Consider the following 27,711-nt stretch of genomic DNA (forward strand, 5'->3'; position numbering starts at 1 on the left):
AATGGGAAAGAAGTACAAATGAGTAAGAGAATAAACACTGTTGGTGTTACGAAACACAGGAGAGGAGAGCAAAAATCGCATGCAGCTCCAGGACAAGGCTGAAAGCAAAGCTGGGAAGAAAATCATGAATACTGTTTTCTGTACGTGCAATTTGTTATGGATGCTGAATGACATAAGAAACTGAATTTTCCCCTAAAGCTTAAACTAAAGAGATATTTTCTAAAGCCCAATCTTCTACAAAGGAGACCCCTTTGCTCTCCTGTCTCCTTCTCCACCCTGGAAAAACATGGGGCTCTTGACATGAGCAGCACTTGGCTGTGAGCCAGCAGGTGAGAAGACAAGGAGCAGGAATCTGTGATGGAGGAGCTCTGGGCTGAGTAACCTGAGGATAAAGCCCACCATGTCCTTGCAGAGACCCTGGCTGGGCCCACTGCAGCTCTCCCATGGGTGCAATGTGCCCCATCCCTTGCCACCAGCCTGTGCTGCTGGGACTGGTGTCCTGCTCCCCACAGCTGTGTCCCCCCACTGCTGTGTGTCACAGCAGCATGCCCCTACTTGCCACTCACCAAGGGCTGCCTTTAGCCTGCTGCATCTCCAGAGGGGCTCCAGGCAACCCATAACCCAGCTCTGGAGTCTGCAGATGCCCTTTGCTAGGCAGGGGACCAGCACTGGCCCAAGGACAAGGTGCCAGCTCTCTGGAGATGAGGAGCTGCCTGTCAGTCCCAGTGCTGCTGCTGCAAATCCCCAGTGCCCAGGGGCAAGCTGGTGCTGTTTAATGGTTTCTGGGCATCTTTCACCATGATTGTACTGGCAGCTGCTAAGTGCTGGCTGTCCTGGCCTTGGGCCAGCATCACAGGACCAGGAGGGGATGCTCAGGTCTGAATTTGTGTGCCTGGAGCAACACCTGTCTGAGGATGGGCTGCAGCAGGAGGGTGGGCAAAGAAGGGTTGGGGAGGAGAGTCCCCATTCTTCCAGGAACTGAAGGAAATGCAGCCGACTGGGCACTTAGTGCAGGAACTGCCTGTGGGGGTGAGGGCTCCTGGGCAGGCGGTGCCCTCGGGGATGCACTGCAAGCTCTGCTTCTGCCCCAAAGCACACCCTGTGGCGGCGCCCTTGGAAAAGGCTGAGCCGGCAGCAGCACGAGTCAGCCCCGGGCTGCCACGGCGCTCCCTGCAGCTGAGCTCATTAGTGCCTGCAATCAGCGGGGCATGAAGGGGAGATGATTACACAGGGAGCACGGCTCGGGCTACGTGCGGGCTCTATAAATAGCGCGGCGCGGTGCTCGCTGCCCGCCGTGCCAGCCGCGGCCCGGGCACCGCGCGGCTCGGGACGGGGCCGGCAGCGCTGCGAGGGGAGCTGTGCCACGGGGCTCTCTGTGGTGCCTGGGGAAAACCAATAAACCTCAATTAAATGTTTCATTTAACTACGTTTTTCCTAGCGGAAAAAAAAAAATGCAACGAGTTCCCCAGTGGACTCTGATTTTGAACCAAAAAAAAAAAAAAAAAAAAGAATTTATTTTTGGAAAAATACCTAAGCAAAAGGTTCCAGCCTGGGGTGATAGTGGCCACATGTAGATATTCCCCCACATATACTCTGGGACTCCACAGAGAGGGAGAAGTGCTCCTAACCCTACAGAGAGCATCCCCTGGCTGCAGGTAGAGGGGGCACAATGCCTGGCCCAGCTGCAGGGATGGCTGTGGGGCAGGGAGAGCTCCTGGCCCCACATAGCCTTGTCTCCAAAGATGTTACCCTGCAGCACCCATCACGGTCCTTTTGGGCCAGCCCTGACACCCACAGCCACCTCAGAGCTGCTCAGTCCCCAGTAAAAGCCACGTTTTCTCACCACCCCACCCCTTGCCAGTGCTGGTGACACAAGCAGCCTGGCCTGTATTTCCAGCATGGCCATTTCCAAACTGATGGCAAGGTCCTGCCCTGGCATGTGACAACCCATGTGTCACCAGTGCCACCAGTGTGCCCTGATCAGTAAGCACCAGTAACCCTCCTCATCCTTCAGGGTGCATCATCACAGTGCATCCCCTGCCCCAAATCCTGCTCTGCTGCAGCCTCCAGCAAGGCTGGCTGCTTTGCCTTGCACAGTGAGGCTGGATCACCTTGTTTTTTGGTGAAAATGTGAGTCTAACACAGCAAGGTACTGCATCTTTCCCTCACCTTTAATCACCTCTTTGCTGTTCCTTCCCTGGGGATGAGAAAATACTTGAAGACAAGGTTTTGTGCTACTTGGACATGGATTGGTTCAGCACATCAGAGAGGGCAGGGTTCAGGATGCAGCCCATACCACAGCCTGCTGTCTCTGCACATCAGTTTGAGGGAGGAGAGTCTCTCCCCCAGTAAGCTCATTCATGGGCACAGGGGAAGGAGCCCAGGACACTCCTGCCACATATATGGTGTGTTCTGTTATTAGGCTAAGCCACAATCAGCTCCCCATGCCTCTCTCTTGCATGTGCACATCACACAGATGCACACACAGGGTGTAAAACAAGCTGGGCTGGGCTGGAGGTGGTTAATGAGCCATGGGCTGGAGGTGGTTAATGAGCCATGCACATCCCTGACACAGACCTGTGCAGGAGCTCACCTGCCAGCCAGGCTCACCGAGGCAGCATTTATTCAAGGAACAGTGTGCTCAGCCTGAAGCTCACCCATTCATTCACAGCACAGGCAGCTCCCAGCTCCCTCCAAACCAACCCTGGCTATCCTGGTGATGATCTTTAAAAATCCAGCTTGTTTATTTGCATCACTCACATGGGACAGATGTGGGATAAGCTATGTGGGACACCACACTCAACTGCCCTGCAGATACACATCAGCTACATTTAAATATGATAAGTGCAGGAAACCTCCTTTTGCACAGGACTTCAGTTGTGCCACAGAAAAACAGCCGAGCGTGTCTGATATCTGCAGCTTTATTCTCGTATGAAAGATTAAAGGCAAAGCTAGAAAAACAAACCTATTGCTACACACTCACTGAATACTTCTAGGACAACATAGGGCAGTAAAGCTTTTATTGCTAAGAAGAACCAACAGAAGGCTTTAAAGCTTATCTAGCATCCATTTTTTGTTTGTAAGTAACCCCATTTAAAGCAGCTCTTAATCTTTAAAGCCCTCTCGCCTTTCTGGAATGCTTCAAAAGGAAGATGACCTGAGGACAATGTCTGCTTTCCGGAGGGACCAGACCAATTCTCTGCATGAGGTGCAGAAATGGGCCACCAAGGAATGACAAATGAAACCCAACTGCCCGCTGGGGACTCCTGACAACCATCAGACAAGGCAAAGCTGCACAGCACCCAAGGAGCTGGATCCTGCCTCATGCAGAAGCAGCAGTCTCTGATGGCCCCTAGGCTGTTCCCATGCCCCAGCAGCTGAGGCACAGATGGACTTGGACTTGGCACCATGGACTTGGCCAAGCAAAGCCAGGAGCTGAGCCCTGGATACAGTGGCTGTGGAGGTCCTGTTCCAACAACTGAACTGCCCTTCCTCTTGGAGGGTGAGGCTACAGGCAGTGGGATACTGAATGCTCTCGGGATCCTTAGATTCCCCTGGATTATGCTGGATCAGAGCTGGTCACCCTTCCTGAGGGACTGTTAGTGCAGCCACTATGGCTTTGCAGGCCTTGCTGCAGTCAGAGCTGCCCCTGGGGGCAGTGGGTGCCTTAATCTTCAGGGATCGGGGTGTTGCAGTTCCCATGGTAAATTCTGACCTCCCCCTCACACTGGAAGTACTGGTCAAACACATCACTGTAGCCATGGTCCCTCCACCACGTGCAAAGCTGCCGGTTCCACGTGCAGTCAAGCACATGGAAAAGCTCTGGATGCTCCATCCCCACCATAGTGAAGAAATCCTGGTCCCCAAGGTGGCCCTTGAAGTGGTACTTCTCCGTCAGCTTCTGCACCATGGTGGGCTCCAGCAGCTGGTTGTAGAGCTTGGATTGCCTCATGGCTTCCAGGTTCAGGAGCAGGACACCACTGTTGAAACCTGGCAGCCCATCAGGAGGGGGCTCCCCCACTTTGGTTTGGGGGTTCTCACGGCGATACTGCCAGAAGGTGTGCCTGGAAAGAGAGGAAGAACAGGCACAGGGATGTCAGGGAGGGCAGCCTGAAGAGCAGCCACCTCGAGTCTGGGCAGGTCTGGATCACAGCACAGGATCTACCACCCACCCAAGGGATCTCACCATGCTTGTCTTCTGTCTGGAGGCACCCAGCCTCTCAGAACAGCCAGTGCTTCACAGGCTGCCTTTTTCTCCATCCCCCCGCACAGGATATTGCCCAGACTTCAAACCACGCTGCTTACCATCTCCTAAAGCTCCTTTTGTTTCTACCAGCATCACTCTGGTGAGTCAAGTGGACACAGGATCGTGTGACTGCTCACACAGCTGTGCAAAACCACATCCCCAGTGCCTTGGGTGAACCACCAGCAGTGTCCTAATTTCAATTACCTAAGCAAGCAACCCAGAAATTTCTTTGGCTCCTTCCTCAGTCCTGTGCCAGAGAATATGCCTCACCATACATACACAGGCTACTTGCAGGAATTGAATTAATCCCATGCTATTCCCCAAGTAGCTGGATCTGCCCTCCAAAATTGCTCCCATTCAGTCTGAAAATCTTCTTCCCTCAAACAGCATCCCCTGCTGCAAAGCTGAGCACCTGAGAGCAGTCTGAGCCTGTTGTTTTAGAGGAGGGCAGGAGGGATCCATGACCCCAAGACCATCTCACAGCCCAGGGCTGCCAGCACTGCTCTCTCCTTCCAGCCCTCACACTTAATGTAAAGCTACAGAAGGGTTTTTTTACACCTTGCTGTGAAAATGTCAAGGAGAAACACTGTTAGAAAGAATAAGGCAAGCCTGCCACTGGTTCCTTTTCAAATCTGTCAGACACCATCCAAGTCTCCATGCAGGTCACGGCAACGAGAACTTGGAAGATTTAGCACCCAAATGTTTAAAGTGGTCCCATGCTTGGAAGCTGAACTCCCTCAGATGTAAGAAGATGCAAGGACATTTGCCCCTGGGACAGCTCCAGATGCAGTGCTCTCCACTGCAAGCATTTAAATTTAAATTTTTCTTCTAAGAAGCCATCTTGATCTCCCACAGGCACTTGCTCAGGGACTCCTACAGCTTGTACAGAGATCAGACTATCAAATCCATCTTTCTGGCCTGTGCTCTGGGTCCCCAGCACAGCGAGACTGGCCAAGGTGACAGCCAGGATTACACAGCCACCAGAATTATCCCAGCAGAAATGGGATCTACTTTTTTTCTATTTTTTTTTCCCCAGCAGAAATGTGGATGTGTTAATGATGTCAACTGTGAATATCTTTTTTATTTCCTGGTCTAGAGAACCACAAGCATCATGCAGCATCACTTCCTTAAAACTTTCCATTAAAGCACGGATATTTCCCATTTCATTAAGGGTCTTTACACCACTCCCTTCCACCTGATTCAGAATGGAAAGGGTTTTTCCCAGTGCCAGTTTTCCATGGAAGGAGGGCTCAGTCTTGAAGCAGTCATATCAATGATTCCTAGGGAAGGGGAGTGGAGGACAGGCTGCTTCATCAGAGCTCATGGGCAGCAGTGCTCATTGGATCTAAAGGGTGGGGAAAGGATAAAGAGCTCTGCCTCTGTGAAGAGCAGTTGTGTCTTGAGGACAGGCAAAGACAGCTCATGGATGGGTTGCTCCTTAGTAAAGGAAGGCAAAGCATACTCCATGCAGCATTAGAGGGAAGCTCAACCTGCAAAGACAAGCCCCAGCCATGTACCAATCAGCCTCCTGAAGTGCTCAGATCCAGGGAGTGGCTCAAGCCCACCTCTGCATCCTCTGCTCTCTGCTTCTCCCTGGCAGTGCCAAAGCCATCCCCCTCCCTGCCCAGAACATTATACTGGAAGCTGACAGGAGGGAGAGGGTAAACAGTGGCACAGAGGGGAGCACATTTCCAGCTCCACAGCAGTGAAGCTGATTCCTTTCACATTCTTACCTCCAAACACATGCTGCCCAAGCTAAGGGACAAGATTACAGCCACTGCAAGCAGCCAGGCCCTTAGCATTGCCAGGCCATGGTGGGGCTAAAGCAAATCTGTATCACATGACTCAGTTTTTCAGCAATGCTGTTCCCCAGATGATTTGTGGATGGCTGATAACGTGCCTTTTTCTACAGGAAGAGGAGACAGACTGACTGACAAGCAGCAATTGTTCAGCCCTTCCTCCCAGCACTGGCTGTGACAGGGCTGTTCTCCCCCAGCCCTCTGAGGGGTGTGGGGCTGACAGGGAGGGCAGGGCCATCCACAGGGAGCGATGCTGAGGTGAGATCCAGGATGTGACGAGCTGCAGGTGGCTCTGCAGTGCTGATGTTTTGGGAACCTGCTCACAGCTGAGCACAACAGCCTTGCCCTTACCAAGGGAAAGGTATCCTGGCAGGGCCACTGGCAGCAGCTGTTTAGACAGGATTTTTCTTGGTTTTTGTCTTTCAAGCAGTTTTGGTCCTGTCCTGTGGGGGCCAGGACAGAGAAGAGCATGGCTGAAAGGCACCTCCACCCAGTTAGAAGTGGAAGGAGTGACGAGTATGAGAGCATTGTTCTCATCAGAGGAGATGGGGCTGGCAAAGCACAACAACCAGCCAAACAGCTGACACAGCCTGCACCCACTCCACTCTGTCCTGCCTGACATTGTCCCTTGGCACTCACCTCAAATTTCGGCAAAACATAAGGGCAAAACTCCAGGGGCTGGATGAGTGTGTTGTCAGGATGTGCCCTTGAGATAGTCATCAAGGAATTGAACCCCAGCTGGATGCAATGGAAATGTCTCCCTGACCCAAACCCCTGGAGTGGCCAGGATCTCCCTGGGAACTGGCAGCTCAGGCAGGGCAGTGTGCCCTCCTCTCTGTGCCCCCAGCAGCAAAAGCCAGGGCAGGAAGGCAGCACCACCAGGATGCATGGGGGCAGGAAGCTGTTAGCCAGAAGAAAGGGAGGAGAAAGGAAGAGGAGGCATTTGGGGCTTTTGTTAACTGCTCTAACCCATCTAGATGGGAGGGGACAGAGGTGACCTGTGGCCTCAGACCCCGTGCCACAGTGCAGGGGAGCCGTGCAGGGCCTGCCGCGAGCACCCGCCTGCAGCCCCAACAGGCTTTGCTTTGAGGAGCTGTTTATAAACAGAGCCGGCGTGTGCTAGGAAACATCTGGAGAAGAGCATTTCCAAGCATTCAAACGCCAGGCCCAGGCAGCCCAGATAAAAGACGCTGCTTCCAGCAGGACTTCCCTTGCTGGCCCAGCACAGGGCGCTGCGGCCGCACCTCCCCTGCCTCGCAGCCTGGTGGTCACGAGCCCCAACTCACAAAGCTGCCATCACACCCTTCCAAACACCTCGCTGGGGACAGCTGCCAGGCCAGCAGGGACCCTGTAGGGCCTTCTCCACAGCAAGGGGCAAACAAATGGGGGAAAGACTTTGTTCAAATCTGTGAACTTCCACTCATCTACTTCAGCTCTGGGTTATGGGACAACTTCATGGGATAAGCTGGAAACCTCTGGTAAAGCAGCTGGGTGCCCGAGCTGCCAGCCATCCCTCTCTGAGCCACTCCGACAGCAGTCCTGCCAGCCCAAACACCAACTAAAACAAGCATACGCTCTCGTACCTCCAAATATGTTGTTCAGCTCCTGAGCCAGAGCATGGATGGCTGCCCGTGTTATCCCAGCTGCAGGCACTTGCCCAGCTGGCAAACACTACTGCTCCTGTGCAATGAGCAGTGAGGCACAAGTGCACCTTGCTCCCTGCTCCATGTGCTGCAGGGACTCCTCCAGGGTGGCAGGAGGACACGGCATCTGGCTGTGGTCCCACCAAGCAATCCCTGGCTGAGCTGCCCATCTGGTGGTGCCTGGGACCTGTGGGGCCCCAGAGAGCTGCTCAAAGAGGCAGATGGGATGGGAGCCCCAATGTGAAGTATGCAGTGTCCCAATGGGGACAGGGGATGTGCTTGAAATGGGAGAGAGCAAAGGGGAGACCCTGATAGCAGCTTCTCCTGCCTGGAGGAGAGGGTGTGGGCAGTGGGGAGGGGAGAGTGATGGGAATGATGGCATGATCCATTCGGGGGGTGATGGTGGCTTTCTCCCTTCATCCTTAGCACAAAGTAAGAGCACAGCCAAGAAACTTCCCTGCACCCCTCTCTTGGCTAATCCTCACTGTGGCAAGCAGCTGTCAGCCCCTTACCATCACTGTGTTCAACTGAGATTAACACACAGGAAAAGGCCAGCTCCTCTTCCTCCCAACTCCAGAAGATAGTGCTGCGATGAAGGTGAGCCCTTCCAAGTTTCTGCCACACAAAGGGAGGCAACCACTCAGGGCAGCATCCAACCCAGCTCCCTCCTCCTGCCCTGGCAGCCGCATCTCGGCTTGGTGAGCTCAGCGGCTTTGCAACAAAGCAGCCCTTGTTGCTAATTGCTTATCTTCCATGTGCAATTGCTAAACTCCTTAACGAGTCAGGGCAGCAGGTTCAGTACCAGCCCACGCCACAGCACCTGAGCTGAGGCTGAACAGCTTGTGCAATCCAGGAAATCCCAACTCCATGCTTCTCAGGAGCACCATGTACCCAGTGATGTGCAGTGGCATCACCAACACAGCAGTAGTCCTTGCCATGCAGGAGAAAATGTCAACCTGAGGCAAAACAATGCCAATTTCCATCTTGGGACAAAGGGCAGGGTGTGTTGGTGTGCACACCAGGACCACCTTACACTTCTCTGACAGGTTCAGGGTAAAGGTCCAGCTCAGGCAGGACCTCCAGCCCTCCCATGGAAAATACTGATGAAGCAACAGACTGAGATCTTTGATGAGGACATCAGTAATTCCTTAATAAACTTCTCACGTAATGCACAAATTATGTCTGTACAGTGCTGGTCTCTACCACAGCCCAGCCAGCATGCCAAACTTTTAAAAGGCCTGTATTTAGAGCAGCAAATTGATTCTCACTGATGACATTTCTGCATTAGTCCAAAAATGGGAACTCTTAAATAAATGACAAATGACAACTTGTGTAACACAGCTTGTGAGCAAAACCTTTCTTTGGGACAGATTTTCAGGGGTGGCCCTCCTCACCACCAAACATTTGTACACTCCATGCCAGTGCTAAAATCATCCTCCAAACAGAGGTGGGACCATAAATCTCTGTCTGAGTCACAGCAGTTTCCTTCCATCTATAGAGCAAATGGCACTGGTGGCAGGGCAAAGCAACGACCTGTGTGTGTGAGACCATCCTCTATCAGCACCAGTACAGGAAGGGGGGCAACCCATCCACAAGGACACTCTAGAACACTGTGGGCCTAATTACTGCTAAAATGGCAGATTTCTATTAACAACAGTGAATAAACTCTGCTCTGGCAGTGTTCTCCTGCATGCCTTGGAAGCACAGGCTGGCTGCTCTGGGACACCTTTGCCTGCCAATGGAACTCAGGAACAGGGGAGATGCTCTCCCTTCACAGAAGCTCACCTGCTGCTTAATATCAGTAATACTATTTGTGCTAATCAATGCACAGCTGTGGTTGTCAGATCTCGTCCAATTTATTCATTGTTTTTAAATGACATTTCAAATTTGCATCGTAGTGGGAATAAATTGGACAGGTCCTATATATTAATGATATTCACAGTTGTAAACAACACAACCCTTTACCTCTTTGGATAATTTTTTAAATCAGAGGTAAAGCTGAATTCTTGAAATTAATTCTGCTTCCAGTTCCTTGCAGGTTCTGTTTGTTCTGTAATTTTGGCTGCTTCTTGGCAGCCACTGCCAAACCAATTCCTAGAACTGTTTTCCCCATGCATCAAACAGCAGCACTTGCTACAAATCAAGTCAAAGTCTTGAAATGGTTTAAAATCCAAAGTGCACAGAGTTTGGGGCTTGCAGGACTGTGGGCAGGCAGCATTGACATCACAATGGCACAGATAGCAGGAACAAATTCTCCTGTCTTTACTCCTGAGGGGCCTGGGGAACAGAACCTTTTTGGAAGCCAGCTCCCTGCTTCCTCAAGGCAAAAGTCCTTGGAAAAGAGTAAAGTCTCCAAGTCAGGGCCACCTGCCTGCATTGAAAGTCCACAAACCCAGGAAAACTCAGACAGGAGGATCTGCCTGCTGGAGATGGTTATCTGCTTCTGGAAAGCTCCATCGCAGGCAGCAGCCCACCTGCAGTATTACATCTTACAACCACCACTGCTGCCTCAGCCAGGGAAAATCCAGCTGCTCCTGGCTTGCAGCTGTCAGCCCTACTTTGGGTTGTTTTTAGATCCCAAGAGAAGGTACAGAATGTACCGTCTCAGCCCAGACTCTCTGACAGCCTGGCCTGGCTATGGATTTAGCATTAGCCTGCTCACAGTCCAGGATAACTCCTTTCCTCTTCCAAACATCTGACAAAGTGACTTAGCGCCGGTGCCACTGAGCTCCCACAAACACCCAGCACTGGAAGCGCCGCGGCTCCGCGTCCGGAGCTGCACAGTCCTGCTTCCAGCTATTAATGGGCTTCTCTGGGTTGTTTCAGCAGCTCCCAAACAAACAAAACGTGTGTCACTGAGCACACAGCACACTTACAGCAGCTCCCACATGATCACAAGCAGAAACAAAGCCTTTCCTTTCTACAAAATAATGTCCTGTTTGAGTTCTTCCTAGGTTTTAGGCAGAGGCAAAGGTGAATGGCCTTGCAGCCACACAGGGACCCAAGTGTCAGCCCTTTGTAGTCTGTAGCTGTCTCTTTGATGTAGATATCCTTTCCTACAGGACAAACTTTTATCATTTCCAACACTGTGGATTCCCAAGATGCCTCAAGCTTTAATTAACTTCTTGACACGGGGGACAGCAGTAAAGATCTCACCCAACAACAGAAGTGGAAGCAGCAGCCACCCTTCCAGCCCCAGCTGTGTGCATTCCTGGACCTGTGAAGCTCTGGGACTTCTCCTGCGGCCCATCTTCACAGCAGGTATCTTCCTCCTACCTGGAGGGGGTAAAAGCACCCATCTGAGGACCTGTGTGTTAAATCCTTCCTGTTGCCAGCAGACCATTCCTTCCCAAGGAGACCTCCAAGGAGAGTGTGATGGGGGCAGTTCTGAGGGCCCCAGGTGGTGCTGGCACACTGGTGGGCACCCAGAGCCCACTGCCACTGGCAGTGCCAGCAGCAGCCGTGCTTAGGCAGAGAAGAGGCTGGGATGGCTGTGGGAATGGGAGCAGGGAGCACGGTGTGGCACACAGGCCTGGGGTCAGGCTGAGAGCAGCTGTGCAATCAATACCACTGCTCTGCTTCCTCTCACATGCCACCAGTGTGACCGGACAGGTCTAGAACCAGGAAACACAGTAAGAATAGGGCTTAAGCTCTGCCTTCAGTAATCTGAGAGCTTTCAGGACATTTTGGGGAGTGCCACAGTATTTCCCCACCCTGTTCCTCTCAACCACGAGGCTGCTTTGAAATGAGGAATCCTATCCTTTAGCACCTGGCAGCACTGAGCTCCTGTGTCTGGGAACAGGTGCTGAGCCAAGCCAGGCTGGCAGGGAGGCACAGATAGGTCCGGGCTGCACTGGTGTGAGGATGGCATTGTCATGCCCTGATGGAGATCCTGCTATGCCCCGGGTGCAGCCTCAGTGCTCACACCTGGCCAGGAGGCTGAGGGGCAGGAGGCCGTGCTTCCATCACCAGCCATGGCACAGCTACACTGCTGGGAGCACGGCTGAGTTGCTCCGCAGGTCGGGCATGTACCCACACACCCCCCAAGGACAGTGACCTGCCTGCCCATCTGGTCACTCCCATGCAGGCTGCATCTGCAATGCTTCTCTGCAGGTTTTTTAGCAGGGCTCAAGTGCACCAGAGAGCCTGGACTTTTCAATTTGACCAAGATCTGGCACAGAAGGCTCAGTGCAACATAAATATTTATACAGACCATTATCACTCACTCTATGTAGCCTGGTGAGCAGGATTGGCCAGCACAACTGAGCAGCTGAAATGCTGCAGGGGACAACAGGACTTTTAATTAAGGTTATGACTCTGAAGAAGCACCTCCTTGCATGGAAAGCCTTTTGGATGATGCAAACTTCAGATGTAGAGTCTAATCTTTAGATCAAAATCACTCCCACTAAAGCCAGAGCTCCTGATCTTGGCCACAGTCTGAACCCTCTGCAGGCAGACACATGAGCAGGCATAAGTCGGCCTGGGAAGAGGCTCTTCTGCAGGCCAATATTCAAACAACAGCCTGGCAGAACGAATCCTGCCTTGCCATGGAGAGCCCAGAAGCATCTAGAAGGCTATTGCACAGTACCAGTGTCCTCAACAACCCCACCACGGTGGGAGCTTCTTGTGGGATGAAGCTCTGCCCGCAACCCTATCCACAGAGGTGTTGACCGTAGCCCATGTCCCACAGTGGATCCAAAAGCCACAGGAAGGACAACATGCCTGACCCATGGACAGGGTGCCTCTTTTCCCTGCCGCGGCTGGAGAGACGGAAACCTGACGCCGGTGGCCTCGGACCTCAGATCACTTCCTGCACATGACATGGGATCCTGCCACCTCCCCCGCTGCATCCAGGACTCCCTGCCAGACACTGCAGAGTGATCCATGTCCAGCTTTAGCAGGAGCTTACTGCTCTCCACAGGCCGCTCCAACTCACCCTGAGTGGCCCCCAAGGACAGACCAACACCAGACTGTGCAACAGTTAAATCCCAGCACTGGCCTGGCAGGAGGGCCGGGAGATCCTGTTGCTCAGAGAAATGTGTTTGTCCAAGACAAACAGCGCCCGGGCATTGTTTCAGCATGAGTCAAGCGAGTGGAAACACTCCCGTGCCATCCTGTTTTGCTGTCTGGAGGTTTCCCCTACCTTCAGGATATGCAGACAGGCTCCGGGATGTTTCCGTTTCCCGTGAATATCTGTGCCCAGCGCTGCTCACTGCACCAGTGCAGCAGCCTGAGCCTTCTGCAGCCCCAATCTGTGCCTACAAAGTGCAGCCCACAGCCAGGCAGCCAATGGGTAGCCGATGGAAGCAGATGCTGGGTTGATCTCTATCCATCTTTCCCATTGCTACACAGCAGGAAAGATGGCACCCAGAGCCCTTCTGGCCACTGGCTTACCCTGACCCAGGGAACGAATCCACAGCTCCATGAGCAAGCTCAGGACAGCTCTGCTAATTCGCCCCAAGTTCTCTGATGCTTTGGGGCAATGCTAGTGCTGCAGAGAGCTGTGTGAAATGGTGAGGAAAACGTGAGTGGCAACACAGAGACCCCACAATCACCCCGTAATCCTCCTCCCTCCCCCACAATCATTTTCCCAACTGATGCTTCAAGCCTGGACACATGGCAAACAACACAGCTGGAAATGACACCTGTTATTTCACACCTACAATATGTTTTTTATCTTTCTAAAAGTATAAAAATAGTCAAGAATTTTTTTTTTTTACAAAGACATCCATACTTTGTCAGCTCATGTTTGTGTCTGGAAACCCTTTTAGCAGTGAGGTGCAAGCCCCACAGGGTGCAGGGCTTGGCAGGAGGGCAGGCTGGAGTTTGCACAGCTCGCCCCACAACGGGTGATCTGGCAACAAGAAGGATCAAGAACTTGTTTTCACATGAAGATCAAAACAACACAAGAAGAAAAGCACAACATAGCCCAAAGTGACCCAAAATGTCAAAACTGCAACAACAGAAAGTTCAGCCCAAAAATGCAGCCTGTGAGGGCTGTTTTTGCTTGGCATGTTTGTCCCCACCGCAGGTGGCAGGAGGGGGAGAACACAGCTATGGCTTGGGTCAGGTATTCAGTGCTCAGCCCCATGATCCCCTGCCTTGTCCCCTGCCATGCTGAAAGGCTCTCCAGCGGAGCACCCTAAACCTTAATTCAGTCCCCTCAAGGCACACCCAGTCCCACAGACCACATCCAGGGAGCAGATCACCAGCCCCACTCCCTAATTATGCACTGAAATAATGCAAAACCCTGCAGAGACAAAAACAAAGTGATTCCACCCTGCACTAACTGCAGGCAAACGAGCGCTTGATTTACCCCATTCCAGCACCACTAACAAGAGGGATCTGCCCTGCTGGGCCGACCAGCCCCGCAGCCACTCTTGGCTGTGGCTCTTCCCTCCACCCCCCTTTAAGCTCTAACAATTGGATATTATTAACTGGGGCTGGATTTACCATTCTGGGCACCAAAATCCTGTCAGAACACCCAAAGCAGATACAGGAACCCTCTACTCTCTGAGCATGGTGCCACCCTATGGAGACAAGATCTCAGCATCCGTGTTCCTCTAGTCCCAGCTCTTCCTGCCAAGAGTACAAATCACAAGAGAGGCAACAGACAGAGAGATGTCTTTTATCCAGCTCAGAAATAGTAGTGACTTCTGTAGTTTCGGCAATCACATTCTATCATATGGTTTAGCCTTCCAGGAAGCAATTGGTGGTGACTAACAACCATCAATCCCCTGTTGATGAACTTCTCTCTGTCTCTACCCTCTTCCCATCTGCATGCACAAGCAGCAAGAAAGGCTGGTCCAGATCTCTGCAGCTCAGCCTTTGCCCAAGAGTGCTGCTGGTCATGTCTTAGGAGGCTCAGTAGGGAAGTAGGCTTCCAGCAGGGAAGGAAAAGACATACAGACCTCTTAGGCTTTTTTATCTTTCTCCAAGAACTTTTCCATTAGGATTAGCAAGTCTAGACAAGCCATCTCAGATGCTCAAACTCAGCTCTGCTGAGATCCATTAAGGCATCCTGGGATAATTATCTGATCTACCCCGGATTAAAAGAAAACCTGAGATCCATCCTTAGAACAATGGCTAAACAAAACCAATTTCTCTAAGCACCTGGAAATATCTGTGTCCCTGAGTCCCACCAGTAGTGGGATTTGCATTACTTCCCCTGAGTAGGAAGGATTGGCCCACCCTTTCGTGAGTGGTTTCCAGCACAGTTGGCAGTGACTGGTGGACCAAGGGTCTGAAGAGCAAGGGATCATGAGGCCACCTTCATGCTTGCAAGCCCAGGTCAGCAAGAGTTGCCCATTCAGCCTTCCCTGGGGGAAGCAGGAAGTGCACTCCAGGGACACAGAACCTCATTGTTGCCCAACCTCAATCCCTACTCTCTGCAATACTCTCAGCCAAAACTTCAGAGCGCCAACACACAAACAATTACAGCACCTCAGCAGGCAGGGCTGGGCAAACATGCCTCTAGATTAGTACTAGAGTCCAGGCATGGATTTTGGCACTGATGATCAAGAATTTGCCTCTGGAAGTCTTGTGATGGTGTGCGAGAACAAGCAAACAAACCACAGTAACACTGTACGGTTTGCTCATACCAATTTACAAGTTTCAGATTAAGTCCCCCTGCAGGGATTAAAGCAGGGAGACCACTGCTCCCCAGTTTTTTTTCCAAAGAGCAACCTGAGTTGAAGAGAAGCCACCAGCCATCTGCTGCCCACTCCCTGCTCCCCACAGGGAGGGGGCTGTACCTGTACACTGGTTGCATTTCCCTGGCAATCCCAATGACTGCTCCCTCTGGGAAGTTGTCAAACTCATCAAACAGGTCTTGGATGTTGGTCTTGTACTTCAGGTCCAAGTCTACCTGGATGATCCGTGTTATTTCTGAAAGCACAAAGAGGAAAAATCAGCAATATAAGACAAAACTGTAACCTGTGATTACCACCAGCTACTGGAGGAGCTGAACCCAATGAGGATTTGGTGCAGTCTGTTCCATGGGCAAGACTCAACTAACTCAGAGCAAACACAATCCAGCTGCAACCTCTGCATGAAGCAAACAAACTTCAGTTACCATGAAGCATTAACCACTGTGTGTTTACTTCAGAAATCATTTTTTGGTGACCCCCTGCTTCTATCCACTCCTTTCCTTCCAGAAGACTGGTTTTCCATATAGCTGACAAAAGCAAGAGGTAGCTTCAACCCAGCCTCTCTCCCTTTCTGGAAGTGCTTCTGTAGTGCCAGCCCTGCAAAATCCCATGTTTACTTTCAGGTACCAACTCCATGAGTGTTTCCCACCTGCAGCCCAGAGAGCATCCATCCCTGGCCCAACATACCAAAGCAATTCCCATTATGGATAACATCAGTTTGCTACATGACACCTCCAGAATCACGTGCACAAACCCATTAGCTCCCAGCAGCTTGCCATGGGCTCCCTGAGGAAGAGATTACAGAAACTGCAGCCCTCTGCCTGCACAGAACTGCTGGTGATCTGCAGCAGCCTGGAAGACTATTATTGCTGGTGGTACCCTCTCAGTGGCAAGGGGCATTGTAAAGGGGGCAGCATCTTCCACTTGCAGTGAGACATCAAGAGCAAGGAAAGGCTGGAGGACATTATTCTCAAGGCTGGGCCTGAGGTCCCTAACAGGGCAAGGCTGCTACCCAAATTTGTCCCAGTCTCCTCTGCAGCACACAAGACTGAAAGATGGAAATGCCACTTGGGAGAGTGTGCAGGAGATGTGCCTTCACAAGACTGCTCATCCCAGGTGGATCTGGGGATGCTGCATGGATTGCAGCAGGCCAAGCACAACGTAGCAAGTGCAAACACTACAAGAGATCAAGCCATCAGATGGACTCTCCCAGCCACGAGCAAAGCCATGGTTATGTTCTGGCCAGGCCAGCTCAGCCCTTCTCAGGGACTGCGAGTGGAGCCCTCCCCAGGGCATTATGTAACGCCCCCTCTATTTATATGTGCTATAAAAGCCAAGAGCAAATTGGCCAGGTTGCTTAGCACTCGGCACTAATTGGATTGTAAGGCCATGACAACGTGTTTTGGTCCCACTCATCATGCACAGGTGCCCTTACAGCTCCCTGCAGGCTAGACCTGCCTGTCACCACCATTTCCAGAGCAATTAGCAAACCAAGCCTTCATCCTTCCTCCTGCCCAGTACCTGCAGGCAGGAGGAGAAGCCCTGCCTGCCCTCACCTTCTGCTGCCTGCATCTGCTGTGCCTACGGGCAGGGTTTCCCATCAGGCTGGTGCTGCTGGGGCAGTGCCACCGTGGTTCCTCATCCCCCCACCCTGTTGTGCTCGGGACAGGCTGCTGGCTAGTCCTAGCTGCTGAGAGCAGGAGGCAATGGTTCTGTTTTCAGCCCCCAAAGCCACCATGGGACTAGAGAGCCAGAGGCACTGAGAGCAGCCAGGCACCAGCAGTTTTCCCCCAGCACAGGAGTGCAGATTTGCATTTTCAAAAGTGTTCTTTGTTTGGTGTTTGTGTTTCAAGCAGATGCTGGGCTGTACAGCAGCTCTGAATTTTTTGCAGATCTTGCACTAATCTGGGACTCTTGGCAATTGGTCATACCTACCACATTGTCCTCATTTAAGAGCAAAAAGGCCCTGTGAGGTTAAGCAAGAAATATACTGCTTACGCTGCGAAGCAGCCAAGCAGAAATATAAATCAAGGAGAAATAGTATCCAAGCTACAACTTGGGCTGTATCTTAATTTATTTTTTAACATCCATCACGCTCTGTCTGCTGAAGGGAAAGGCCGTACTCCCTTCAGCTGTCAATACGGCAATCCTCAGGCCTACCTAGTATTTACCATCACCATAATCCTCTGTTTGCAAAGATTTAAACCCCAGGCACAGTAATTCACCACAGGCTAAAGCAGGTCTTGACCTGAAAGCAATTTCCCCCAGCCTTCTGGACTGTCTCAGAAATGGCCAGTGCAACTCAAGCATATGAATCAACAGAGCAGTGGATTTCTGCAGTGAGGAACAAGACAAGTATCCCAAATGCAGCAAAACTCCCGTGGCTCAAACTACAGTGGGGCAAACCCCCAAATCCAAAACATTACCACACTCGAGAATATCCAGACTGGTCACAAAACTCCAGGACAAGAAGACCTTGGACTTACAGCACAAGCTCAGCTCCAGAGAAATGTGGGGAGCCTGAGCCCTACAAGGCTGAGGCTGGGAAGAGGGGATGGGATTCCCAGGGGCATCCCAGCACCACTCATCCTGGTGCACAGCAGCCTCATCAGGTTTCAATTAAATCAACTGTGAGCCACGTCATCCAATTGTTCTCTAAAATTACAGCTGAACACCAACTGCAATTAATCACAGTGGAGAATGAAAGCTGAGCTTGGAGGAAGCTCCAACCCCAACGCTGCCTGTCCCAGCACCTCAGTGGGTGAAAGGCTCTGGAGGGTCCCTGTAGCCCAGCCAGCTGTCCCCAGAAGCCTCAGCTGAGGAGGGAGCTGAGCACAGCTGCAGTGCCAGGCAGGGATGCAGTGCCACAAGAGCCCAGCATGGAGACACAGTTTATTTACACAAACACCCTGGGTTCTCAATCCTGCCCTTCATTAGAGGCTTCTCATGTTTGGCTCACCCCAGCACACTGCTCCATGCTGTGCCCTGTGCTTCCCCCAGGAAATACTCACTAAGAAATTAGACCCAGAAAGCACCAAGTACTTTTTGTTTTGATTTTTTGAAATTTCAAATTTTTTTTGTTGAAGCAAGCATGAGCTGCAACACTGAGATGTAAATGAGCATGGGTGACATTAAGCATCACTTTGCCAGATGAAGCTTGCACGCACAGATTAATGGCTGAGATGATTTCTCTGCCTGGGACTGGCAAGGGGCCAGGCACTAATATTTATGATGTATCATGCTCTTTTACCCTTCTACCAAGCGCTTTGTCCTGCCTGCCATGTGGGGGTGGAGGAATCGCGTGCTCTCTTAGGCACAAGCCGCTCAGAGGGATCCAGCTGGAAATGTGGGAAAAGGCTGAGTGTTCTACTCAGCAGTGAGTTTTCTAACTTTGCCATACTATGTAGAACTCTCCACTCTGTTTAGCTCCAGCTCTTCCAGCCACGGCATGGAGAGTGGAGCTGTGCCATTCAGAGCAGAGATGGTCTCCATTAGCAGTGACAGCTTTATAGCACAGGTTGGCCCCATTTAAAGCTCGTAATCTTTTACTGCAGCCTTGTATCAGCAGCTACAGCAGGGCTGTGCTCCAGGCTTGGCTCAAAACCTTCCCCCAGCCCTGCCCAGAGGCAAATGGTCAGGTTCAGAGATGCCTCATCCTACAACATCATCCAGTGAGGGGGCAGAGGCAGGCAGAGGTCATGTCCCTGTGCCCTGCTGCCCCACATTCTCTGCCAGGACCCAGTGGGGCTATGACAGCACACAGACACCCCTTTGGTGTGCTGAGGGGCACAGTAGGTTGTCTGGATGCTCTGAAAAGCACCCAGGAGCACCTGTGGCAGTGGACAGCTTCTGTAGCAAGTCTAACAGCCCTCCCCAGGAAGCATGGACCCCAAAAACTGTCCCAGGGCACAGCAGGGACAGAGGAGGTATGCAGTGAGCCAGGCCACCCCACCACTGGAATGACGCTTAGTAGCAAATTTCTAGATGAGCAATCTGATCTACTGGGTGACACACCTGTCCATGGCAGGGGGACTGGACACAGATGAACTTTAGGGTTCCTTCCATTGTAAGACTCTGTGAAATTGCTCTTCCCAGAAATGTCAGGCAGGATCATGAATGGCAGCAGGGCCACAGGGAGGAGGTGAGCTGCTTTGGTGGATCTAGCCAGAGCTCTGGGAATGTCATGCAGTGAGCCAGCAGCAGCAGCTATTACCCCTCCAGCCCTTTAGGACCTGCTCCCATTGCTCAGAGCAGTCTAGGGATGGGCAGCCTTGAACCTGCCCATAGAGTAGGACTTCTTTCCCCTAACCTGAGATGAGAGGATGGACTCTAAGAAATGTAAATAGTGGGTTTATAACTACAGGACAATGGATGAAGGGTCAGGTGAAGAGGAGATGCAAAGGCAGGAGTCTGCTGAGAGCAGCACAGGCTGTTCTGCAGCCAAAGTAATTTAAGCTCATCCCAACAACTTTCTCTGTATAAGGGTCGCTCCCCTGGCAAAGCCGAGCCCAGACAGCAGGAGCAGGGCTGGGATCTAAGTGCTGGTCTTGGCTCCAAACCCTCCACTTCCATACAAACCACACCAGATCCAGGGAAGCAGCATGCCACCACTGGCAGTGGAGAGGGGAAGAGCTGTGTCCAGGAACTTAACAGTGAAATGGAGAGCTGCCATCACAGCACGAAGGGCAGAAGCTGTCCAGCAAACATTGCAGTCTGTATTATTGATAATTGAGCAGTGGTTTAAGAGATGTAGAGTAGAAGCAAGAATCAAAATACTGGAAGTGCTGTAACTCTCCAGCCCACTGACAGGCTCATGTTAGCACAAGCTCAGCCCCCTCAGAGTAAAAAAATCCTGCCTGCAGCTGGTCTGGCAGAGGAGATGCTGCAAGAAACAGTGGGATACCAGGAGGGGACAGGACACCACCCCACCAGGCTGCACTGTGCCCAAATCTCACACACACTCCTGAGGCAAACACCTGTCACCAAAACTGGTGGTAATTCATCTCTGCTCCTGCCATCCTCTGCACTGGCACCTCCACCTGTCTCAACAAACCTGTTTTCAAGGACTTAAGCATTCTGATGCTTCATGCCAATGAGGAGAGACTCCTCCAACACAGAATAATGAAATTATTTAAACTGGAAAAGACCTTTAAGATCATCGAGTCCAACTGTTAACCTGGCACTCGGCACATATCAGGTGGGAGCACCTTGACCTCCCCACACCTCCTCTGCATCACAGCAGTGACTTTTGGGACCAGAGGTGCTTCAAGAGGTCAGATCAACAAGAGCACTGCTGGGATTGCTGCCCCAGCTGTGTGACCCAGGCACACCACTTTGCCTTCTCCCATGGAGCCAGCACCTGCCAGTCCTGCAACACAGGGAGGCAAGAGCCCACTCCATCCTTCGGGAGGCAGAGCGGGGTGGTGGCTGGGTGATGGCCAGACAGGGCTGGGACAGGGAGCTGCTGGAGGCAGAGCAGCTCAGAGAACCTTCTGCAGGGCCAGCAGTAGCTGCAGCCAGCACGGGTGACACAGTGCAGCCAAGTGATGGGAGTGTCCCCTGCTGGCTGCAGCTCTGGGTGTTGCAGGGCTGCAGTGGGCTGTGGGGAAGGGCCAGGCATTGGCTGTTCATTTTGCCACTTGACTGAGACCACCAGAAGGAAGAGAGCCAAGCAACCAAAGCTCTCTGAGTTGGAGTCAGAAGGGCTGGGGATCTCTGGTTTGCTGGTCTACAAATGCTGGGCACACCTGGACAGCTGCCCCTCCACCTCTCTGAATTGCTTTTTTATTCCAGTCAGGTTTTTAGCTGTCCCCATGATGACAGGACAAGATCCCAAGGGAAGAAGGAGCTGTGAAGGACCAGCAGTGACTTTTAGATGGCTGCCTTGGGCAATAAACCTCCTGGAGCAGGGCAGCAGCCACCAGCTCCAGCAGGCAGTGTGCCTGCAGGAGCAACACGCAGATCCACAAAGCTGCCTGTGCTGGCTGTGAAACCAGAATCCTCCACCCTCACTGGCTCAGAGAGATGTGTGGCCAAGAAAAACTACACTCCCACAGCCAGCACCATGGCCAAGCATGGATGCAGAGTGGGTGACAGACTCCAGAGGTCCCTGTGTAACTCAGAGGGTACTGCCCAGCAGCAGCAGGCAGCTGTCCCCAAAAGCCTCAGCTGCAGCAGGGCACAAGAACAGCTGCAGTGCCAGGCAGGGATGCCAGCACCTCAACAAGCCCAGTGTGGAGGCATACAGTTTATTTACACAAACATGCTGGGTTCTCCATCCTGCCCTTCATTAGAGGCTCCCAGGGTTTGGCTTGCCCCCTGCACTGGCAGCTGCCCCTGGCTGCTCTCCCTGCTCCTGTCAGCAGGGTTGTGAGCAGCTTCCTCTCTGGCTTGTGCTCCCCTGGCCAGGCCTTGTTTTCTCCACACACAGCCTCCCCTCTGCGCCCAGGATTAATCACTGCTGCCTGTCCAGCTGACCTTGGCAGCACCAGAGAGCCCCGCCCAGAGGAAGCAGCCAAGGCAGGGGCAAACATGCAGGTGTGCAAGCATGACACACTCCTCAGAGCTTGCTGCCACTGTGCTGGCAACTGGGGGGGCTGCAGTCCCCCTTCCCAGGACATGGTGCTGCTCCAGAGCCCACCCTCCCAAGAGAAGATGAGGCGACAAAGCCCTGCATCAGCAGAGCTTGCCAAGGTGCAGAGCAGCTTACCTTCCAGCTGTGTGCTTCAACACAGGTCCTCCCATCTGCCGTGCAGCCAAGGGTCCCCTGCGCTCCCTGGGACAGCCCTGCAGCCTCCTCCCCATCAAACAGCCTCCCTCTCTGCACACAGAGCTCCAGGGAAGTGCAGGGGGCCATGTGCCTCAGTGGCCCAGCTGCTAACCAGGTTTCTGCAGCACTGATTAGGCACCAGCAGAGAAGAGCAGTGGCTGCAGCACAGCCGCTAATCAGCCTATCAGCTAATTAAAAAATTAGGCTGTCTGCCAGAGATAGATGACAAATCATTGCTACCACCCACACAGGGCAGGCACCTGGGTGAGCTCAGGGGTCCGGAGCAGCAGAAATGCTCCCAGGTATTGACAGCAGCATCACTTTGATCGCCTTGTTCCACACCCTACAGCCATCTCCTGAGGGAAGGGGAAGACTCAGCAGGAGATGGATGTGTTTTGTTCCAGGAAATTAATTTTTCCTGTGCATCCAAGTGTCCCCTTGTAATCCATCAAGGTCTGAGGGACTAATATTTAGCAGTACTCAACACTTTGGCTCTTAACTGGACTCAAAGGCAGCAACATCGCTAAGCACGCAATAGGTTTCAGGATGAAGGTGGAAATGCTGTTTGCCTTGTATTTAATATATGCTACTGCTGGGGGAGGAGTGTGAAAACACTTTTTGGAGCTGAAGGAAAAGCAGCAGGAAACCTTTTAATCAGACAAAATAAGGTCTGATTCCAGTTTGCTATAAATTACAGGAGAGTGGATGGAAAGCTGTAAAGTAACAAGCAGGTGAGATGGAAAGGGAAATCAAAAAGAGATACAGGAAAATAAATTTTCTGGGCTCACATCCCAGTTAACTGCAGACACTGGAGGAAAGGGCTGCAGGCAGATTTTGTCCTTGTTTCTTCCTGCTAATCTCTAATGAGCTATGGCAGAGCAGGGAAAGGCTGTGGGGCACAGCAGCCCTGGCATCAACACTGGGTGACCCCCAGCAGCTCCCAACCTTTTGGGAATGGGGCAGCTGGTCTGGCTGGGGAGACAGGAGGGCAGCACCCAGCACAGCACTGGGTGATGAGACCCTGCTGCTCTGTGGGAGCAGGGGGAGCAGCCAGCCCTGGCCTGACAGATCTAGGACATCCAAAAATAATCGATGGTGACACTGCAGCAAGGGGCAGGCAGTGGAAACGATGAGAAGTGACACCGCTCCTGGGGGCTGTGGGCCACGTTGGCCCCAGAGGCAGCAGTGCCACAGGGAAGGGGTCTGTGCTGTGATGCAGCACCCAGGAAGCTTCCAGGCATTTGCTGAGCAGCAGCCGCATCCCCCTCATCACAGCAGCCTTTCCTGGCGCCTCCTCCACACTGGGCTGGGGCCAAGGAGCTCTCCTGCCTGGACAGGCATGTCCCACAGGCAGCCAGATGGGGTTAGCAGCTCATCTCAGCAGATGTGGACCCCTCTACAAGGCCACAGCCTCCAGTGTTTACCTGGGGTGAGCTTATTCATAGGTCTGCTCTTGCCTGCTCCTGAAAAGCATCATGAAAACAACTCTGTCAGCACAACAGGCTCACCCCAGCAAGGAACAGTGGCTGGATATAATAGCTATCCCTATTACTTGCAAAATGATCACTCCAGCGTCTTCCCATCACAGGACCTGACATAAGTGCATGCAGCTCAGAGACAGGCTGGGAAGGGAATCTGGCTGTTTTTCATGTGCTTGTGGCACAAAGCAGGGAGGGAGGTTTATGAGAGCACATCAGAAACTATTAATGCTCCCTCCATCCCTGTAAAGATGGAAACATTTTTGCCAGAAAGCAAACCCTTCAGCTACTGCAGCATCCTTTGGGAACTGTGGTTTGGGAGCACATGGCTCTGGAGCCAACTCCCATGACTCTGCCACAGACTCCAATTTTCTGTGCCTTTTTCCAACATCTCCCCGTTGGTAGCACACAATCAAGCCTGAAGCATGTGGGACATGGGCACTCTCCTCCCAGCCCTCTCCCACCCAACAGCTGCATCTCTGCATTCCCTGATGTGGTGGGGCTCAGCAATGATGGCAGTGCTCAGCCAGCAGGAAAGGATCAGGAGTGACGCACTTTCAAAATGCTCACTTATTACAATTATTACAGTGATTTGCTGAGTTCTGTGGGCAGCTGCCCTGTGCACCAGGAATTGCTCTGCAGCTGACAGGAGGAAGAAGGGGGAATGGTGCCTCCCATCTCCCTCTGCCAGGCCCCACCTCAGAGACCTCTGATGCCCTGTGTGACACAGGATGTGTGCAGTGCAGCTCTGCATGTGGGTGTTGTTGAGAGGACACACCACACGCGGGCATCTGGCACCCCACAGGCAAACAGAGTCCGACCTGGGCAATCCTGTGCTGTGGATTCCAACGGTGCAGATGCAATGTTGAATCCTCATGTACACATCCCTACAAAGCAATCAACAATGTCTTCAGGATGCTGCCTGTGGGCTTTTTCAGAAGGACACTAGCAGAAGACAGTTACTAGTTCAGGCATTATTCCAGCACACAAACTGTTTTCCTGGTACCTCTGTGTTTAACACTTCCCCCAGCTCCCAGGCTCTCCACCTCCACAGCCAGCGGCTGCTTCAGGTGCCCGGTCTTGGCACAGGCAAAGTGCCCTGAGAAAGCACAGCTCAGCTCAGTGCCTGCTCCAACACGTCTCCTGGCTGGCCTTTGCCTTCCCTCCAGCTCTGCTTGGTGGGAAAGGCATAAGCTGATGTTCACAGAGGCCTCTGTCTCTGGGCTGGTAATCCCAGAGCAGACAAAGGCTGATATCAGTTTCGTGGGAGACCAAGCCGGAGCCAGCAGCTGGATCCTGCTGCAAGCAACACCAAACCCCAAGCGACTGGGGCTTGGTCATTATCAGGCTGCTTGGACAAACATCATTATAATCTGGTCTATAATTAACTATCAGTACAGCTGTTGATAATGAGCTGGAGAAATTGCCCCATTTAGAGTCTAAAGCCAGGGAGACCACTGGACTTCCCATGGATCCTAATGTGTCACAGGTGCTGTCTGGACGCCCGCTATGAAGCCAAAGGCACAGCTCCCTGCTAGCAGTCCCTTCCCCAGACACAGTGCTGCTTATTCACTCACAGCACCCCTGCTTCCCCCCAGCACCCAAAGCTGTGTCCTCCTGACACGCTCCTGCACAACTGGCAGCTCCAGGACACACCGGAGCTTGCTGTCCAACACAGAGCAGCTGGCTGTGATTCCCTCATCCATGAGGCAGCCCAGCACCTACAACATCCTGCAGAAAGGAGCTCCACAGATCACCACACTCTATTTTGAACATTATTCTCACCAACTTTGATGTCCCTCAGCTCCTGTACAAACTTCTGCCTTGTTTGGCTCGTGGCTTCATGGACCACACCATAACCCCTTCGGTCAGGCTCCTCCCAGACTGGAGGGTCCCAGTCAGCCAGGCTTGTCCCACACAGAAGCCACTGCCCTCTCTAAACCTCTTTCATTTTTTACCAACATACCATGTTGATATGCCATAAATTTTGGCAATACATAACAATTAGTTCCACTCTGTTTTCCTTCCTCATAGCTCCACATCTTTATTTAGTCCCACAGAAACTTACCCACTTCTCCCACTGCTGCTTAGTTCCCCTACAAGCCCGCTATAAACAGCCTTACCACCTGCAGAATGAGCTCCTGAGTTTCAGGCAGCAAGTACCCAGGTGCATCTTCAGCACCTGGAAGATGCAGAATGCTGCATGAGGGCTAACCTCACAATCCAGCAGAGCCCAGGGGCCCTCTGCAGCCTGTGCTCATCTTCCCACCCTTCATCACAGCTTCTGCCTTCAGGCTGGGCTGGACAGTGAGAGAGAAACCCTGAGAACCCCCCCACATGCTACCAGCAGGGAGAAGATCACCATGCCCAGAGATGCTGCCACTTCCCATGGAGACAGCCAGCTGTTTGTAGCAGCCAGGAAACTCCGCTACCTCCAATTTGTCAAATACCATCTTCAGTCAAGTTCTGCTGAATACCCTCACTCCATGTGAAGCACGGTACTGTCAGACAGGTTTCTGAGCCTCCCTTGAACTAATGGGACTCCACTCCTCTAAGGTGGCAGAGATAAGCCACAAAGCTGCTTCTGTGTCATGTCTCATTTTCCCTCTGCTCCTTATTCTCCCACAGGGCCATCCTGCTGCAGCACCATCAGCAACACCAATGGAGTTGAACACCAAACGACAGTTTTCAAAGCTCTACCCAAGCTGCTGGATCTCCCTTGGCCCACCAGCTCCTGAGGAAGAACACTTGTTAAACAAATTTTTCCTGAAAACTACCTTGGGCGAAGACTGGGCTCCAAGAATTCCCTGGGGAGCTCTCAGCTTTCCCAGGCTGCCCTTCTGTCACCTCAACTCCTCCTGCCCTCACTTGGGGCACCAGGAGTCTGTCCCCAGACCTTGCCTGCCAGACAGACCTGCTCAGACATTACTCCTTCATGTACCCATAGAAGGGTGATAAAAAGTATGTTGGGCTGCCTGAAATTACACAACTAAAATGACAAGTGGTAGAGGGATCAAAGCCAGTCAGGAAGGAAGAGGTCCCCTCTGGATGGGCATACTGAAAAGGAAAGTGAAAAGTCTGTTCTCCCTCCTCCTATTTGCACTGCTTGGCAACTCTCAAGACCATTTCATGCTGGCATTGTCCTCATCCTGGCTCCTTCTAAGCTTGAACCTGCTTGTCCTCTCTGTGTAACTTTCCCCTGACTTCCCCCTTGCAGAACCATTCTGATGGATCAAGCATCACTCCAGCTCCCTGGGCCTGGCCACACCACATTAAACCGGGATTTATGAGCCTCGAGCACAGACAAGAGTTATGCAGTCTGCACTTCTGTGTGCTGCATACCAACTCCCCAGCTGGTTTAAATCAGATTAACTCCACTGATGTAAGACATTTAAGGCAAGAGTGTTCCATGATTTACACCAGCTAAGAAGCTGTTAAATTATAACTTGGCAGCTGCAGGTTTTAGATGTGAAGTTTTTTGGGCAAAAATCCCAAGCAACAGTAAACGACAGAGAAGCAGAGTGGCAAACCCTATTTAACCTCTGTGCAATGTGCATGCAGCCAGCACATGTCCCACAAAAGTCCCTAAAAAAATAAAAATATCCTGGTGTTCAGTTTTCAGTGCCACCAGTCTGCAAAGTCAATGCCCCATCACAATCCATAGATTCCAAACAAATCACTAAATCATGATACTGTGGAAATGCCTCTCTTCAAAAATTATATATTGGTAAACTAAAGCCTGGCAATTTTAGCAGAAAGGTCACTTGCTACTGGAAAAAAACCCTATAGACTGATTAATGTAAATGAACACACCAGAGAGTTTAATATTCAGATCAGGGCCTTCATTTCTGCTAGAGGATGCTCAAAGCTTCCAATCAAACCCGGATTCCACAAAAAGTGGTGTTAATGATATGGAGCCAGATGTGCTTGGAGAGGTGCACAAAAAGACACAGCACTGAGGGCAGAACACAGCATTCAAGGCAGAAAAAAAGGCAAAGAAATACACCAGGAAAAATGGTAACTCTGCCTGAAAAAGAAGGGTCGGTCCTTTCTCCTCCAGCTTAGCAAAGTGGCTTCTCCAGACCGGTAGATACCGGCTTGTCAGAGTCAGGAGGGCAGCAAAGCCC

At 52.0% G+C, this 27,711-nt stretch overlaps 1 protein-coding gene across 2 annotated transcripts in view; it reads right to left on the reverse strand.

Moving 5' to 3' along the window:
• Window positions 1-2,905: 2,905 nt before the first annotated feature.
• The window catches only part of XXYLT1 (xyloside xylosyltransferase 1), a 33,223-nt gene continuing 8,417 nt past the window's right edge, over window positions 2,906-27,711 (reverse strand). For both annotated transcript variants that reach the window (XM_053951226.1, XM_053951227.1), the window contains exons 3-4: window positions 15,443-15,575; window positions 2,906-4,064 (exon numbers count right to left, since the gene is read on the reverse strand). In XM_053951226.1, the coding sequence (XP_053807201.1) occupies window positions 3,668-4,064; window positions 15,443-15,575 (530 nt within the window). In that variant the 3' untranslated portion in view covers window positions 2,906-3,667. The remainder of the gene's footprint in view (window positions 4,065-15,442; window positions 15,576-27,711) is intronic.

This window comes from Vidua chalybeata, chromosome 10 (assembly GCF_026979565.1).
Source record: "Vidua chalybeata isolate OUT-0048 chromosome 10, bVidCha1 merged haplotype, whole genome shotgun sequence".
In the NCBI taxonomy this organism is placed as follows: Eukaryota; Metazoa; Chordata; class Aves; order Passeriformes; family Viduidae; genus Vidua; species Vidua chalybeata.